Source organism: Nelumbo nucifera, chromosome 3 (genome assembly GCF_055504915.1).
Source record: "Nelumbo nucifera cultivar China Antique chromosome 3, China Antique-T2T, whole genome shotgun sequence".
Lineage (NCBI taxonomy): Eukaryota > Viridiplantae > Streptophyta > Magnoliopsida > Proteales > Nelumbonaceae > Nelumbo > Nelumbo nucifera.
The window spans coordinates 88,961,220-88,979,728 of NC_142651.1; the positions used below are offsets into that span (position 1 = coordinate 88,961,220).

Consider the following 18,509-nt stretch of genomic DNA (forward strand, 5'->3'; position numbering starts at 1 on the left):
CAAGAGACGTGGGCGCAGCCTCCAGATTCGGCAAGTACTATTGTCAGGCAGATCTTTGCTGCAGGTTGCCAAGCTACTTTGCACCGAGCTACCTTGGTCCGAACTACCTTATGCCGGGGTGCTGGGGGTACACCAAGGTGCTTATGCTTGAGACGAGCCTTAGGTAAGTATGGGCAGGAGTGTTAATGGGGTTGTCCCGAATTGGAAGCACTTCGGGATACTTACCCGTAGATCGGGGTGTTCCCTTCTCAGGAAGGAAGAGTTCGGGGCCCGCTGGGAGGAGCTCGGGGGTCCTCGCTTGGAGGGAGCTCGGGGTGCTCCTCCCTTAGGGAGAATTCGGGATAAGCTGGATGCTTCTTCTCGGCGAGTTGCCACGCCCACCGAGTTGTATCGCCAGGCTCCGGCGAGTTCATTACACCGAGTTATGGCCAGGCTGCCACGCTAAGTTGTCACTTTGCCAAGTTGTACCCACGTGTCCCCGTGCTACGAGGTCGAGCCAAATCACCCTCCATCAATTGCCCCCCACTCCCCGTGCTGGGGGTTCTGACCCAACGTGGGGAGTCTGCGGTGTGACGGGTGGATTTGGCTCGGAGCTCTGGCCTTCTGGTCAGACCGGTTCACTGCTCGGCTCAATCAAGGGCAACCCGAGTCGCGTATAGTCTACGCGCAGACGTCACGCGATCTATGGTCTCCGCGGATGTCAAAAAAAGCGCTAAACCGATTTCGCCTCGAGGTTGCGTAGCCGATTTTCTTGAGAGTCGTCAGATCGTCTTGATCTTGACCGTTGATGCCCGAGTACAGTGGCTATAAATAGCGGGGGTCCTGGTCATTTTTCCCTCTTCATAAGTTCTCAGCATTTGTCTTGAGCTCGCGTCTAAGGTCTCCAGCTCGGGTCAATTCTCCCCAGTTCGGTTGTTTTTCCTTGGTGAGTCCCCTTAGCTTTTCTTTCAGTTTCCTTTCCTTTCAATTCGTTTTCATTTTCTCCACTATGTCTAGTTTCGATAGCCAACTGGATGAGCCCGAGGTGGGTACCTCGGCTTAGGGTGACCCCACCGAAGTCCAATCTCAAGAGGCGCAGGAGGCCTCGGGTAATCTGGCATCCACCTCTCACTGAGGTCGGATGTCGGACAGGTTCGGTCCCTCCACTATGACCCTGGAGAGGCTTCGATACCCCATCCGACAAAACAATCTACCTAGGGAGTATACCTACAGTCTTCCTGCGGGTAACTTCCCATGGGAGCACGGTCTTGACGAGATCGTGATCTTCTGGGAGCAGCTTATAGCCAGGCTCCGTCTTCCTTTCCACCCTCTTATCATAGAGGTCCTGAACCACTTCAACGTCACAATAGACCAACTTCACCCGAACTCCGTTCGTAACGTGGTCGGGACCATATCCCTTTGCTTTGAGTACGTCCTTCCTTTGAACTTAGATATTTTTTGCTCGATCCTATCAATAAAGAAGAGCACTTCAAGCGTTCTCCCCGAGCACAGGCGGGCCTACTACCTGTCCCCTCGCCCGGGTTTCAAGTTACTCCACAAGCTTCCTAGCAAAGTCCCAGCCTGGAAACAGGACTACTTTGAAGTGCGGAACACCGTGGGGTGGCCCTTACCCACTCATTGGAGGGCAGCTATTCAAGACCCCGGCATTATCCTGGACAAGAAGACAAGGGAGACGCTCCAATCACGAGCTGAGTTTGGGTTTAATTACAAGGATTATATCACCGGGAGCAAGCTCATACAGGCCGGCTTGAGCCCGGGTAGGTCGTCTTACCTAGAGTTAAAACATTTTCCCTTTGTGGTTTATACCTTTGCGTTATTGACGTCGAGCTTTATTGCAGGACCCATGGAAGAAGAGAAGCTCAAGGGGGAGAGGTTCTTCAGCCATATGAAGGGGAGGAAGAAGCGAACTGCCAAGAGAGCTCGCATCGAGTCCCCACAGGCCCCCACTTCTGAGCCCGAGCTTCCGCAGGCTCCTACCTCTGAGCCTAAGCTCCCTGATGTTCCTCCGATCATCGACTTGGAGGAGATCTTACCACCTTGGGAGCCTGAGACATCGGCAGTGCCTGCTCCAAAGGCAGCTGTGGAGCCCGAGGTCGCCACCGAGGCCGCTGATGCAGTGGTTGAAGCTTCTGCTGAGCCCATTCGTATAGCCGAGACGGCCATTTCCATCTCGGGGAGTCAAGACTAAGCCTAGAGCATCCTGATTCCTCAGTGCAGCCTTTGAAAGAGCAAGGGGGCTGTCTACGCTGAAGAGGTCTCCGTTTGGGCCGACCTCACTCCTGCTCAGCTCGGAGCTCGGGCTGCCACCCACACAATGGTGGTAAGTTATAAAGACTTTCTCCCCTTATATCCCTTCTCTCTCTCTCTCTTTTTTTTTACATCTCTTCGGTGCTAACCAATCCTCTCTGGTCAGGTGAACTCCACCATGCACGCCTTGACCCTTTGGTCCAAGAGGCACCTGAAGTGGGCTATAGCTGCCGAGGACTCGGTTCGCGCAGCCCACACCGATCTAAGGGCAGCTCACGACCAAATTTATCGGCTGGAGAGCGATGCTTCAGCTCAGAAGAATGTCATCGAGGCGCTGATGGCGGAGAAGAAGGAGTTGGCACGCGAGAGGGATGAGCTGAAGAGCGAGGTGAATGCCCTCAAGGCAGGCAAGGGGGCTTTAGAGCTCGAGGTGAATGGCCTCAAGGATGATAAGGGAGTCCTGGAGCACGAGGTGGAGTTCCTCAAGGCTGACATCGAGGAGAAGACTGAGATCTTCACCCAGGCCATGGAGGAGACCAAGGTCAAGGTCGTCATGGACTACGTCAAGCTGGACATGTTTGACATCATGCTGGGGGAGGCCTATCGTAAGGGCTTCAAGCTCAGCAGGTGGTTGATAAGGCACACATACCTCGAGCTTGACACAAGCGCCATCACCACTTCACGGATCACGAGTGACATAGCCCGGCAAGCTATAGAGGATCCGGATTCCGAAGAAGAGGGTGGCGATGATGAGGTGGATGTCACAGACCTGCCCGAAGCTCTTGAGGAGGTCCCGAGCAGAAATGATGAGCCAAAATAGTTATCCTTGTACTATGAGCCTACGAGCTCAGTTTTAGTTTCTTCTTTTCTTCTCTTTTTTATCGAGCTCATTGTATAGAACTCTCCATTAATGGAATTTGTTTTTTTTTTGCCAAGGGTTGTTACTTGCCGAAGTGATTGTATTATCCGAGCTATCATAGTTAAGTGCACAAAGTAGGGTTTCTCATCTGTTGCCTCCCCGAACTGTCTCCTAGTATGTTGTAGGGGTGGTTTTTATAACATACCCCGAGGTGAGTGACATAGTAAGGCATATGCCCAAACTGTCTTCCAGTACTTGACTTGCTGGCTGTCCCTAGCGGGTCCAGCCCATTCTATGCCGAGGTAGGCTAAGCACCGTAGGGTCCATACCCGAGCTGCTTGCGTCCCTGGCATACTATGCACTACAGTGCCGAGGCCCTTGGTTAGCTCGGCGTTTTAGCCCTTTGGATGGGGGAGTGACTTTAGTCACTCCCTCCTAGAGTTTGCCCATGTCGAAGAGGTGATTGGGTCTTATAGTGCCGAGGTCATTGTTAGTTCGGCATTTTGGCCCTTAGGCTCTGGGAGCGACTACGGTCGACCCCCTACTAGAGTTTGCCCATGCTGAAGAGGCGACTGGGTCTTATAGTGCTGAGGTCATCGTTAGCTCGGCATTTTGGCCCTTGGGCTCAGAGAGTGACTTGTAGTTCACTCAGCTCGGCGATCATGGGTAATATTGCCATAAGTTGACAATGTCCAATGCTCGAGGTACTTGTTTCCCTTCTAGGGTTTCGAGCACGTATGTACCTTCTCCGTGCACCCGCTTTACTCGGTAGGGTCCTTCCCAATTAGGGCCGAGCTTACCAACACCAGGCTCAGGCACCATAACTTTACAAAGAACCAGGTCTCCGATGTGGAATTTCCGCTTTTTGACCTTGGCGTTATAGTACCGAGCTACTCTTTGCTGGTAGGCCGCGATCCTGATATATGCAAGGTCTCGTACCTCGTCAAGTAGGTCGAGGTTGGTGCGTAGCTTGTCTTCATTTGCCTTGTCATCATATGCTTCTAGTCGTAGCGTGGAGACCTCGATCTCGGCTATGATGACTGCTTCAGTGCTGTAAGTGAGATTGAAGGGAGTCTCGCCTGTTGCGGTCTTTACTGTGGTCCGATAAGCCCATAATACGTTGGGCAGCTCATCTGCCCAGAGTCCCTTACATCGGTCTAGGCATGCCTTTAGTCCGCGGAGGATAGCTCTGTTCGTGACTTCCGCTTGACCGTTTGCTTGAGGGTGTGCCACCGAGGTGAAGTTCTGTTGAATTCCCATGTCTTGGCACCAGTTCTGGAATTTGATGTCCTCGAACTGCTTACCGTTGTCAGAGATCAGTACCCGAGGTAGTCCGAAACAGCACAGTATGCTCTTCCCAAAGAAGTCCTGCGCATTCCGAGCTGTGATTGTTGTAAGGGGTTCAGCCTCAACCCACTTAGTGAAATAATCGACTGCCACCACTAGGAACCTTCTTTGCCTTGTTGCTGGTGGGAATGGCACGAGTATGTCGATCCCCCACTATGCGAATGGCCATGGGCTAGTAAGGTACTTTAGGTCGGCGGCAGGTTGGTGGTGGATGTTGGCGTGCTTCTGACACTTCCGCAAAGGCCCTCATGAGTATCGCAGAGGACGAGCTCGGCCTCAGAGGGTCGCAAGCAGCACAGATAGGGGAGCGTGTAGGATCTTCGGTACAACCGTTCGTCTATCATGACGTATTTGGCTGCTTGACGCTCTACCCTTCTGGCGGCATTACGATCTGTAGGGAGGGTTCCGTGTAGCAGGAAGCTCGCGAGTGGATTGATCCAACTCGGCTCTGCTTGAACGACGGAAGCGACCTCCTCTGCCCCCCCCCCCCCCCCCCCGAGAATGCTAGGCCGAGGTAAGTTCTCTATATAAACAGTTCTCATGGTGTTGTCACTAGTGCTGGCTAACCGAAATAGGGCATCGGCCTCAACGTTCTCTGATATCGGGATCTGCTGGATGAAGTGTGACCGGAAGTTGAGCAGAACCCCTCTTACTTTGGCTAAATAAGCTATCATGGTTGGCTCGCGAGCTTCGTACTCACCCGTAACCTGGTTGACCACGAGCTGAGAATCATTGCAGACGACAATGTGCTTGGCTTTCACTTCGTTTGCTAGATCCAGCTCGGCTAGTAATGCCTCATACTCTGCTTCATTGTTTGATGCCACGAACTCAAAGCGTAGCGCATACTCCAGTTTCACACCACTTGGCCCCTATAGAACGATCACAACTCCGCTGCCCTACTGGTTTGAAGAGCCATCTACGTGAAGGATCCAAGGCTCTTCATTCCAGTTCGCGCTTGGTCTAACAATGAGAGATGCCGCGCTGGTTGCTACTTCACGGTGCTCGAGCTCAACCGGCCTGGGAACCTCAGGCTCGCCCGAGCTGGGGGCCTCGTGTTCGACCGACCTGGGGACTTCGAAGCTAAAGGTGCATTCTGTCACAAAATCTGCTAAGGCTTGGGCCTTGATAGCAGTTCGCGGCTTGTACTGAAGCTCGTACTCGTTGAGCTCGATGGCCAACTTCGTCAACCTTCCGGAGACCTCGGTCTTGAGCAGGACTTGCTTTAGAGGTTTGTTGGTAAGGATGATGATGGTGTGAGCTTGGAAGTATGGACGGAGCTTCTGAACTACAATGACTAGTGCATAGGCTAGCTTTTCTATCTCTAGGTACCTCATCTCTACTCCCTGCAACACTTTAGTAACATAGTAGACGTGACATTGGACCCAATCTACTTCTCTTATTAGTACCGAGCTGACCACCTTGTCACTTGCCGAGAGGTACAAGTCTTAAACATCACCCTCTTCGGGTCGGGTTATGACTGGGATGCTGGCAAGGTACTTTTTGAGCTCGTCGAATGCGAGCTGGCACTCTTCGGTCCTTTCGAAGCCTTTGCTTTTTATTGCCTTAAAGAAAGGCAGGCAATGGTCTGCTGACTTGGACATAAAATGGCTCAGAGCGGCTAAACGGGCATTCAACTTCTGAACCTCCTTCAATTTCTGGGGTGGTCTCATTTCTATGATAGCCTTAATTTTGTCCGGGTTAGCCTCAATGCCGCGCCGGTTAACGATGTACCCTTGGAATTTACCCGAGGTGACACCAAAGACACACTTATTCGGGTTCAATTTCATGTTAAACTTACGCAGAATTTCAAAAACCGAATGCAAATCTTGTATTAAATCATGTGAAAATTGGGTTTTGACAACCATGTCGTCTGCATAACATTCTATTTTCCTTCCAATCAATGGCTCAAATAATTTATTTACAAGTCTCTGAAAGGTTGCCCCAGCATTTTTTAACCTAAAGGGCATGACCTTGTAACAGTACAGGCCGAGCTCGGTTATGAAGGCAGTCGTTTCTTTGTCAGTTGGATCCATCCTGATCTCGTTGTAGCCTGAATAGGTGTCTAAGAAGCTCGGAAACTGATGCCCTGAGGTCGCGTCCACCAGACGGTTGATCCTGGGGAGTGGGAAGCAGTCCTTTGGGCAAGCTCGGTTCAGGTCGGTGTAGTCGATGCACATGCGTCATTTACCGTTAGCCTTTTTAACGGAATAGGGTTGGCTACCCAGCTCGGGTAATGGACTTCCCTGTTAGAGTCGGATGCGAGGAGCTTCCCGACCTCCTCGTCGACTGCCCTCCATCGCTCTGGGGCTAAGTTGCGTTTCTTCTGTCTGACGGGCTTAACTACAGGATCAGTATTTAGCTTGTGAGTTATAATGCTAGGGTCTATGCCGTGCATCTCTACCGCGGACCATGCAAAAACATCTAAATTTTTAAGTAAGAAACTTACCAGTTGGGATCACAGAGGCTCCTCAATAGAAGCGCCGATCTGAAGTGTTCAAGTCGGGTCCTCTGTCGATGCCGGGATGGATACAGTCTCTTTTGTGGGTGCAGCTCGTTTCTCGCATTGCTCCGTAAGTCGCTCCAGGTCGAGGTCGTTGGCCACCTTAGCTTTCCCTTTGAGGGCGGCGACGTAGCACTTGCGAGGCTCAAGCTGGTCTCCTCGCGCTATCCCGATTCCGAAGTCTGTGGGGAACTTCATTGCCAAATAGTAAGTGGAGACAACAAGTCTGCACTAAGAAGTCGTGGTTGAGCCTCACTATGCTAGGCTAGGTGCCGACTTCCATAGGTATTGTTATCCTTCCTAGGGGCCTGACTTCCTCTCCGCTGAAGCCTACCAAGGGAGTATTCACGGGTTTCAGGTCGTTCTCTTGAAGCTGGAGCTGGTTGAATGCTGCTTTGAAAAGGATATCCGCCGAGCTATTCGAGTCGACGAGGATACGCCTGACTTCAAAGTCATTAGTCTTTATCTTTATGACGAGTGCGTCATCATGGGGTTAGTGGACCCCGCGCGCGTCATCCTCTGTGAAGAAGATCGGGTCTTCCGTCCTTGGCCGCTTCAGGGGATTCTGATCTTCCCTAGCGGTCTCGCGAGCTGATGCCCCCCGGAAGAGAGACCAGTTCGGGGGACTATCCACGTGATCGTCCCCCGGAAGAGAGGCTGCACTTCGGCAGCCTGCGATAATTGAACCTCCGACGATCACGTGGATAGTCCCCCGAACTGGTCTCTCTTCTGGGGGCTGCCTCTGCGGTTGCTCTGCCTGCCTGCTGGGTTTAGGAGCATCTCTACTATGCTCCCCCTATCGACCTACTTTATTATTATTATTATTTTGTACAAAATTTCTCAAGTATCCGCGACGGATGAGCTCCTCTATCTCGTCGCGAAGGTTTTTACAGTTTTCAGTACTATGACCGTGGTCTTTATGGAAATTACAATACAAATTTTTATTCCTTACATTAGGATCTGCCTTCAAAAGAGGTGGCCACTTCACATACGGGGCGTCCTTGATGGCCATAAGGATCTCAGCCCGCTTTGCGTTTAGGGGCGTGTAGTCCGTCCTTTCTACTGTTGGAGCTTGGAAAGGCTGTCCTGGCCTTGCCCCCGGAGGTTGGTCCTTCTTCTTCTTACTATTGCTCTGAGTTGAGGGCTCTGTCTCCCTTTTTCTTTTCTCAAGGGCCTATTCACCTTTCTGGTTGATCTCCTCCCCAGTCCTTATAAACTGATCCGCGAGCTTGAGGAACTCGGTGACAGTCTTGTGCTGATTAACAACCACATGCCACTTGAATTCTTTATGGGTGATGCCTCGCTTGGCCGCCGTGAGCCGAACTGCGGGGTCTAGATCGGGTATTTGCAAGCAAGTGTCATTGAACCGCTTGATATAGCTTCGGATGGACTCCCCTTCATTCTGGACTATGCCAAGGAGGCTCTCTTGAATTCTTGGGCATCTCTTGCTGGTGACAAAATGGGAAACAAAGACTTGCACGAATTGCGCCCAGTTTCTTATCGATCCGGGCGCAAGGTTTCGGTACCATGTGCGGGCTACCCCTTTGAAGGTGGTGGAGAAAGCCATGCACATTCAGGATTCACTGGCCCTTGCTAGGTGCATTTGGGACTGGAAGGCATCCACATGGTCATTCGGGTCGAAGGATCCATCATACTTATCCAGTGGAGGAAGCTTGAAGTCCTTTGGCATAGGAACAACAAGAAGTTCTGGTGATAGAGGAGAAGGAACTGAAAGGAGTGGAGTAGCTTTTACTTCACCCGAGCTTACCTCTTCCTTACCCCAGAGCTCGGGCAGATCGTGAGTGGGAGCTCGGTGAGCCCGGTGGCGCCTCCGTTGCTTCTTTGTTGGCTCATCGTTAGTGCTGCTGGCCTCGGTATTACCGAGCTCAATGGGCCCAGAGAGGGGCTCAGACTGTTGTTGGTAGCTGCGAACTGAGGGGCCTTGCCTCAAGTCTGCAGCCAGCACCTCGACCTGGTTTTCAGTGAGTGGGAGCCTGAACTGCGAATGCTGAGGCGATGCGGGCCTCACTGGCTGGGAGGCCCCCGACCTGACTACAGGCTACGAGGCAGGGGTAGCTAGTCTCTCTTTCTCGCCGTGAGATGATGCCGAGGTCTCTCCCCGGCAAGAAGGAAGTTCGTTCCGGCAGCGAGGCTTAGCTTGTTACGTGGCCGGATGCCAAGGAGGGAGTGGCTGCTGGGCCTGAGGCAGTGGAGGAAACTGCTGTTGATATTGATACTGGGAAACTTGGTGCAGCACTTGCTGCTGATAAAGTTGAAGCTGCTGGAACTGTTGCATTTGAGCTTGCATAGCTCGCATGCATTGCATCAGGTCCTCAAGCTGGCTTTGACTGGCCACCGAAGGGATGATGGAGGGTTCAGTGAAGGTTGTTTCGATTGTGGAAGCAAGTGGAATGTTCACGGGTGCCACTATCTAAGTTACATTCAGACTGGGAACTTTGTCCGCAAAGAGGGAGACGGTGAACTGTCCAATGCAGACAGTGGGAAGCTGGGGTTGTTCCTCAAAGGCGTTTCGGTTTGCACCTCGTCCGACATTGCTGGAAGAAGCCATGGATGCTGAGTTCTGAGAGTTGTAGAGATTGGAGGAAGGCTTTTTGAAGCGTTTCCCACAGACGGCGCCAAATGATGATGTGCGATCCGGGCACTCCTAGCTGGCAGAAACCTGGCTCCTAGCTGGTGACGGACGGTACCTGAGGCGAAGAATTCCTAGGGAGCTCGCTCGGCGGGAACACTCTGATGCTTAAGTTAGAACTATGAGAGAGCTGAAGAATACAAACAAAGAGCTAAGAGTGTAGGTGGTGCAAGTTCAGTACCTTGGCTCCTTGAGGGTCGTGGTCTTTTTATATTGGGGATCTCTCAAATCAGGTGTAACCGTGTTTGCCACAGCCGTTACTGCCAGAGCCGAGGTGGCGGAAGCGGGTAGCCATTGTAGGGTACGGACATGTCAGGCATGCCACATCTGGCAGATGTGGCAGGCACGACGCCGCCTGACAAGAGACGTGGGCGCAGCCTCCAGATTCGGCAGGTACTATTGTCAGGCAGATCTTTCCTGCAGGTTGCCGAGCTACTTTTCACCGAGCTGCCTTGGTTCGAACTACCTTACACCGGGGTGTTGGGGGTACGCCGAGGTGCTTATGCTTGAGGCGTGCCATAGGTAAGTATGGGCAAGAGTGTTAATGTGGCTGTCCCGAAGTGCTTCCACTTTGGGATACTTACCCGTAGATCGGGTGTTTCCTTCTCAGGAAGGAAGAGTTTGGGGCCCGCTGAGAGGAGCTTGGGGGTCCTCGCTTGGAGGGAGCTCGGGGCGCTCCTCCCTTAGGGAGAATTCGGGATAAGCTGGATGCTTCTTCTCGGTGAGTTGCCACGCCCACTAAGTTGTATCGCTGGGCTCCGACGAGTTCATTATGCCGAGTTATGGCCAGGCTGCCACGCTGAGTTGTCACTTATGCCAGGTTGTACCCACGTGTCCCCGTGCTATGTGGTCGGGCCAAATCACCCTCCATCAATAATTAAAGGAAAACTTTTCTCCCAGAAATTGCTTTGGTTTTGGTCCAAAGATGATGGAATATTCAGAGGAGGAGAAAGACAAAAGTGTTATAGCAGGGATGAAAAATTTGACGGTTGGTTCTACTTTGGTTTTGTGTCTTTTCACATGCCACTTAACGGATGGTTAACAATAGGTATTAGATTGTCGCATTTTGAAAGTTTGGATACCGAATTATCACATTTTAAAGTTCGAGGACCAAATTATCAGTTGAGCCAAAGTACAAGATACTAATGAGTAATTTTCCCCTAATTCATATTTGGAAAGAGGTCAGTATAGGGGCTATGTTTCAGGAAAAATAACACGGAGGTAAATGTAAAGCCCTCAAAATACAGGGGTTTTATTATATACCCTGGCCCCTGGCTCCTTTGAGTAAAATTTTGTAACATGATTCCCAAGTCAACTCCGTGACTTCCGAGTTGACTCCAGTACTGGGCTTGCCGAGACGAGTCAGAAACCCGAATTGGCGAACTCCGAGCTGTGTTTAACTATTTATGCACTGATACTGATCCACCATTCGTGGTTTCGCGCCAATAGCAGATGATAGAGGATGAGGGTCTTGTTTTCCTGCAGCAGCTCAATTTTAGTGGGAGCAACGCCACTGACTAGAAAAGCAGCCAATCCTCATTATTTCTCCTCGCCGATTATCAGCTTCAACGCCGAACCGAATAATGGCAACCATCCAAAATGGCCTCAGAAACTTCTACTGCGTGCATTTACGGCAGCTCTCTCTTTTGGGTTCATCGTTTCGTCTCCCTCTTCCATTGCCATTGCTGCACAGTCCCCATCCCTTCAAATTCCACCCCCTCCTTCTCCTCCTTCCGAGCTTTGCCAAGAAGAAGAAGAAGCGGAGGAACAAACACCAGAACCCGCTCCAGAATTCGTTACCAATGAAGCAATTGTAGAAGAAGCTTGGGAGATCGTCAATGATAGCTACCTTAACACCGGGCGCCGTCAGTGGTCCCCCGATATATGGATGGTATGGCATTACCAAACCTTTGTTTTTCTTTCTTTTTTGTTTCGAATAGGATACTCCATAAATTGTTTTTTCTGGGTTTCATTGAATTGTTCAGCAGTAGTTGTCTGATGTTATATCTTGGGCATCATTATTTATCCAAAGATGGAGTAACTCTTAATATTTAGCCCTTTTTTTTTCAAATTCCAGCAAAAGAAGACAGACATAGTCGGTAGCTCTATTCAAACAAGGTCTAAAGCTCATGACATCATCCGGCGGATGTTGGCTAGCTTGGGTGACCCTTATACACGGTTTCTTTCTCCTTCAGAGGTAATTCTTTCCTATTTGATTTATTTGAGAGACACTCAGACACGGCAATTTGTTCCTCATAGGTGAGTAACCGTTTACGGTATGAGACTTGGCAAGTGTAGATATTTTGTTTGTAGATGTTTGCTTTTACCTTTTTGCTTATATTGGTGATCTTTTCCAAGAAATACTATTATGGTGAAAGGACTGCTGGCATTAATGAACATAAGATATTACTTCTGAACTCTGAATCCTACCTTGAAATGGGTTTTTTCTTTTTTAGTAGTATTACCTTTTTTATTGTATTTTTTTCCTTTTTGTATATCCTCAAATTATACAACATGTGAGGACAAGTTCTTTAATTTTAGTATTAGCAACTCTTTTTGTTGCAGTTTTTGTGGTTCTCCTCAAGTTATAGCATATAGAAAGCACAATTTCTTACAACTTTATGTATATTAACATGCCCTATATTTATCTCTTAGTGTGGTAGAATATACTATATCATGGAAGGACAAATGCATTTTATATTTGTTGGAAGAATTACTTTAAATAATTCATCAAAAAAAAAGAATTACTTTAAATAATCCCTTACCTGAATTGGTTTTATTATAGTATCAGAAAACAAAATAGATGATTCTGCTTCTGCCATCATGCATGACCAAGGATACATTAAGGTTTCCCAAACATCAGGAGCCCTTTATTTATTTATTTATTTTTTCTGTTTATTCCCTTCCCCCACTTAATGGGGAGTAAACTGGGTTTTGGCTAGAATGCAGTGTGACCTTCATATTTTGTTTTGAAGCCTAAAAGTCTTCATAGCTAAAGAACACATGGTTTAGTAAAGGAATTTGGGTTTTCAGTTATCTTTCTTGGGATAAAAGTTGTCTGGTGTGCTGGAGAAGAAATCTCTAGACTTGGTATTTGAGAGAAAAGTTCATGAATTTAATATTGTTGGTCTTGTTTAGTTCTTTGAGACCTGGAGCACCAAGGCTGATAAAATCTAACTTAGAATAGACCCCTTGTATATTCAGCCCATGTGGCAACTTAAAACATAAAAACTGGATCATATCAGTTAAGTTTGGGGTTTCCAATGGCCAGCTTGTGCAGATAGCTCAGTTTTGAACCTTGTCATTATTCCAATACACAGAAGTGGATGATTAATAATGGTTATGAAGATCAGGGAGGGGAACTCTAATCTAGAGCGCAGGTCTGGGGGATTGTGGAGGGAAAGAGAGATGGAGAAGGAAAGTGAGGAGGAAATAGTGTTTGTTTTCCATAACAATTGTCCTGTTCCTTTGCTGTGGCCCGAGTCTGATGTATGTAAGAGGTTACAACTTCTTGGCATAGTAGCTAGTTTATGATGATCAAAGTGAACTGTGCCATTGTTGTCATCTTATTCAACGACACAATGATAAGTAGGATATTACCCATGGAATTGGGGATAGGGGTGCAAATGGATCGGATCATGATCCGATCCTATTTGGCCGGGTTTGGATCACCCCCGCTCAGATCTTCGGATTGGATAATAGGGTCCGATCAGAAATCGGATTGGATTTGGATCACCCCTATCTGATCCAAGAAGATCCGATCCAATATATGTTATATATTTACAAATATAAATATATATAATACATATATATATATTATATGTTATTTATTTAAAAATATATTATTTATATTGTATTTTTATAAATTTGTTATATTATTTATTTTTTTATAAAAAACATGTATATATATGATGAAGATAATTAAAAAAATACTTCAAATATAGAGGCCTATCAGGGATCAGATTCAGATATACCCTGATTCGAATCCGATCTGATCCGTTTGCATCCCTAATTGGGGATATGATGAAGTAAATGTTTGCCTATTTATTTTCTATAATTGGCAAGAGCACATCAGCTGTGATTGAAATTTTAACAAACAGCTGTGCTGACTTTGATTTGCCATGGTTCACAGATATAGAAAGGCCCATAGCTTTGACAAGGTTTCCAACATGGAAATTCACCCTAAAAAGTTAAATTGACACAACACAACACCCCTGTATTATTGCTGATTTCTAGAAAAGAATGTTGAGTTCAAGAACCCACGTATTAAAGCCACACAAAAATATTTAATTGTAGCTTAGTGTGTGCTTTCCATAGCAATTGCTTCACTCCCTTTTCTGTGGCCCAAGCCTGGTATATATAAGAGGTTATGGTTTCTTGGCATAGTATTTACTTTCTGATGGTCAAAGTAAATTGTGCCATTGTTGTCATCTTATTGAATAACACAATGACAAGTATGAAATTGTCCATGGAATTGGTGATAAAATGAAGAAGTAAAGGTTTTCCTATATATTTTTCTGTAATTGACACGTGCACATCAGCTCTGATGGAAAATTTTAACAAACAACTGTGCACTGTGATGACTCTGATTTTCCATGGTTCCCATATATAGCAAGGACATACTTCAGTTAACGAAATGGAAATTCACCCCCCAAAATTAAACTGTCTGACAAAACATAATACTCATGTACAACTATCTGGGTACCATTGCTGACTAGTCATTGCATCATCTAGAGAATCCAAAATGACTAGTCATCGCCTAACTGCATTGATAACATATCAATAAGGACCAAAGGTACCATGTGGCATGTGCAGTATAAACAACACCAATATGTACAATGAGATGTAATATAATACAATCAGATATGGTTTGCATTTTTTGATTAATAACAAAATATACTTTCTTATATATCAGCCAAAGATTGGTATGTAGTTTCGGTGACCCTGTGGTTGTCAGCACTTGAAAATTGTTTTTCAAGTCTGATCACCCCAGTTAACTTTCCAACTTTGACTTCGATCTCAGCACTGAAGAGCTGGTGTGCATCGATGAACCCCTTCCGCTGGAGGAAGGAGTTACACGGAAGACAATCATTTGAACAGAGGTAGAAGGTTATTTTCTGAATTTTCAAAAGAATATCGGTCACGTGCTGTCACATGCGGTGGAGTATGATGGAAAATTAACGGCAAGGGTGTTAGACAGTGTATGCCCTTAGCTCCAATCAGATTGATGTACATTATGACATTTATTGTAAATGAATAAAGTACATATTTGATTCATGTTATAGTGGTGTGTTTCTGTGTAATACCCTTAAATTGGACACTTAATGAGACTCGTGTTAGGTCAGAATGTTCACAGCCGTTGGATAAGTCTGGGGAGATTTATCCTGCTAAGGCTGACATTGGTGTGCCGCCAAGTGTTGGGGTGGCCTGTCTCAACTGCTAGGGTGAGACCCGAGGTACATGCAGTGTAGATTTACTTGAAACCCTGAACCGAACAAGATTTCCAGTATTGCCCTGGACCTTGGTGATTAGTGGGCAAAACTGGAAAGTTACACCTGACCTCTAGACTCGATTATGATATTGCACTAGGTGTCGGATTGGGCTGTTTTTGATATGCCAATCAGTGAGATCCTTAGAGGGGGTCAAAACCTGGGTATGTTGGGACAGTCTGAGAATTCATCTGAGTGAGTGATCATAGTGACAAGATCAGCCCCTTTGTCGGACAAAGGTAATGATCGGGGATGCACTCTCTCTGATGGAAACCAAGACTGCCGGCAGCCAATTTCAATCGTTGAAATTTGTTTTGCAAAATATATTTTATATACGGATCTATCTATCTATCTATATATATATATATATAATATATATATATATATATATATATATATATATATATATATATGGTTTCAAAATGTTTGCAAAAAGGTTTTAATTCCCGGGATCCATGTGAGCAGAGAGTGCAACACTGTTCCTTGCAGCCGAGGGAGAGGTCCTCTCTTGTTGGGTAGTGTATGATCATTATAGGCTGAGAGGTTAAGTGTAAGACCATTGAGGGTAATACCTGATGGGCTAATATTTCATCTGCCCACAGTCCCTGGGCTTTTATAAGGTGGCTTGGCCCAAGGACCACTTAGTGTAAGTGTTGGGCCCATTAGGAGCTCATGTGATGGGCTCAGGGGGTGCACTGTCCATAACAGTGTATTCGGGCAAGCCTTGTAATAGAGGCTGGGCTGAACCCATGTGGCTGATGTGTAGATCAATGTTTGGGTCCCACGCCATACAAAGAAGCCCAACTGGGCAGCAGTTTGGAAGCATACTGAGCACTAAGACTTCATGGGCCTAAAGCCCATTTCGAACTGGGCTGATTTGATCAGTTAAATAAAGGGGCGGATCTGAGATTAGATTAGCAGATAGGATAGGGTCTTAACCCTATCCACTCAGGGAGTCCAGATCTGAATACAGATTCAGATCTGGAAACCTCCTAATGAGATTAGGAGAGGGCTGATCTAATCTGCAGATAAGATAAGGGTCTATCCTTATCACTTTAAGGGAACTCAGATCCAAATATGATTTGGATCAGCTACTCCTAATGGAATTAGGAGCTGATCCCTTTAAGGTTATAAAAGGAGGAGGGGGCGGTAGCCTCTAAGAAGATCACATCCTCAATTTCAGAGCAAGAGTTACAGAAGAGAGAACATAGCATCTAGTGAGACTGCGCTATTTTCTCCTTGCCTCCTCCTTCCTACTGCCGCCATAACTGCCAGTTCGATCTTTTGTTCAAGCAGGCGATCAAGATCAGATCTTGATATCAGCCTTTGGGGAAAGGCTGATCTGAAGTTGTGCTCACAGCCTCCAGCGAATTCTTGTGAAGGGTTCGGTTTGTTGGACGAACACTGCTGATTCTGCTCCAACATTCACTGTGTCATCTTCAGTGGGAGCAGTCTTTGGAGTCTTTCTTTGGCCGTGAACACCTTTGTTGGGAGATACTGTTTCTCTGTATCAGGTATATCCCTCTCCTGCTTCTAGTTTCAGATTTGGTTCGATTTAGGGTTCAAGATTGATCATTGAAAGTGCAGATTTTCTAAAACTGGGAATGTGATTCCCAGATGAGGGGAGAGGAAATTTTTTGAAATTTCGCCCAACCTTCCTGCAGGGTTCGTTCATCCATATGATGGATCTCTCATTCCCTCAAGGGGAGGTTTTAGACAATTGTCAGAAAACTTAAGGATACTCTAAGACAATATGTAAACAGTAAGGGTAGAGTTAGTCAATTAGCTCAACGTAAGGGTAGCTTATGAAATTTTCCCTATAAACAACACCAAAATGTACAAGGAGATGCAATACAATACAATTAGACATGGTTTAATTAATAGCACAATATACTTTCTTATATATCAGCCAAAGACTGGTATACAGTTTCATGCCATTCATTACAAAGATGAGTAAAAAGATGGATCCTCAAAATCTGTCAAAAATAGAAGATCAGAAAAAAGATAATCATTTCAACCTTCCCAATGATCCTCTCTAGGCAACTGTTGTGCTAAAAAAATCATGATGCTTTATTCCTTCCGTAAGGATTGGCATTTGAGAAATGAAGTATGGTTCTAAAGGGCTGTGCATCTCTTGCAAAACCCTTTGATGACCAATCTTGGATTAAGGTCTTTATATGTAGAGGGTCTATTCATTCTTTCTCAAAGGGCTTGACGAAATGGTACTAAGTATTATACAAGTATGGGACCAATAGCAATAGGTGGGCAACACCTATTCTAGGATCAGTTGTAATTTTGCTTTGTTTTGAGGCAGCATCTCACGCCTCTCTGTGGGTACTGTATCATGTACCTTATGTTCGCTCATCTTAATTATTCTTAATAAATTACTTTATTACTTATCGAAAAAAAAACAGGTGGGCAACTGATTCTTCACCTGCATGGCAGAGGGAGTATTCATTTTGTATGTCTCTATCTCTTCATATTAGGTGGTTGATGGTGGGAATTTTGTCTTGAAGTGCCATCCATATCAAGAAGAAAGTCTTGGCTTAATTGGAATTTTAGAGCTGCGTGTTTCAAAACTCTCTCTGTAGAAAAATCAATTATTTTTCCCTCCCCTTTCTCTTTTCTTATATAAGAAGACTGTTCTATGCCCCCCACCTCCCCAAGAATAAAAAAAAAAGAAAAAAAGGAAAAATGTGGATTTTGTTTTCTGCTACTTTTAATGTTGTCCTTATCATCATGCCTACATCCCATCTTACATTCCTGATTACTAATTTAGACTTGAAACCTTGTTCCTTTGTGTTACTCTTCGTGTATGTATGTGTGTTTTTTCTCTTATAGTTGACTTAGCCTAACCAGTTTTTGACTATCTATAATGCATTAATTGTATGATATATCATACTTGTGGTTAGTCCTTTAAGGCCATGCTTGGGAGGGCTTATGTTAAAAATAAGTGCTTAAAAACAAGTGCTTATTCGAATAAGCACTTATTTGCATTTGGCACCCAGCTTTTTCAATTATTTCATATTGGGTGTTTGGTGGTCTTTTTCTCCAGTAAGCACTTAAATAAGCAATTGTGACTCTTTTGTCCTTCATTTTCTTTCAAATTTTCAAAATACCCAATCCAAAGTGAATGAATAAAAGTACTTTGATAGAAGTGCTTTTATAAAATTACTTTTATAAAAATGCTTTTATAAAAGTACTTTGATAAAAGTACTTCCGTAAAAATACTTTTATAAGTGATTTTGTAAAAGTGCTTTTTAAAAGTGTTTTCGTAAAAGTGCTTTTGTAAAAGTGCTTTCATAAAAGTGCTTTTATAGAAGTACTTTTGCAAAAGTGCTTTTGTCAGTGCTTTTATGCTTTTATAAAAGTACATTTGTAGAAGTGCTTTCGTAAAAGTACTTTTATAAAAGTGCT

The 18,509-nt window shown here is 46.0% G+C and overlaps 1 protein-coding gene across 3 annotated transcripts in view; it reads left to right on the forward strand.

Annotated features, from left to right (window-relative positions):
• Positions 1-10,922: 10,922 nt before the first annotated feature.
• LOC104587683 (Peptidase S41 family protein) overlaps positions 10,923-18,509 on the forward strand; it is a 28,336-nt gene continuing 20,749 nt past the window's right edge. The window contains exons 1-2 of one of the 3 annotated variants that reach the window (XM_010245385.3): positions 10,923-11,494; positions 11,681-11,800. In XM_010245385.3, the coding sequence (XP_010243687.1) occupies positions 11,066-11,494; positions 11,681-11,800 (549 nt within the window). In that variant the 5' untranslated portion in view covers positions 10,923-11,065. The remainder of the gene's footprint in view (positions 11,495-11,680; positions 11,801-18,509) is intronic. The other 2 variants (XM_088901365.1, XM_010245384.3) reach the window with 2 other exon arrangements.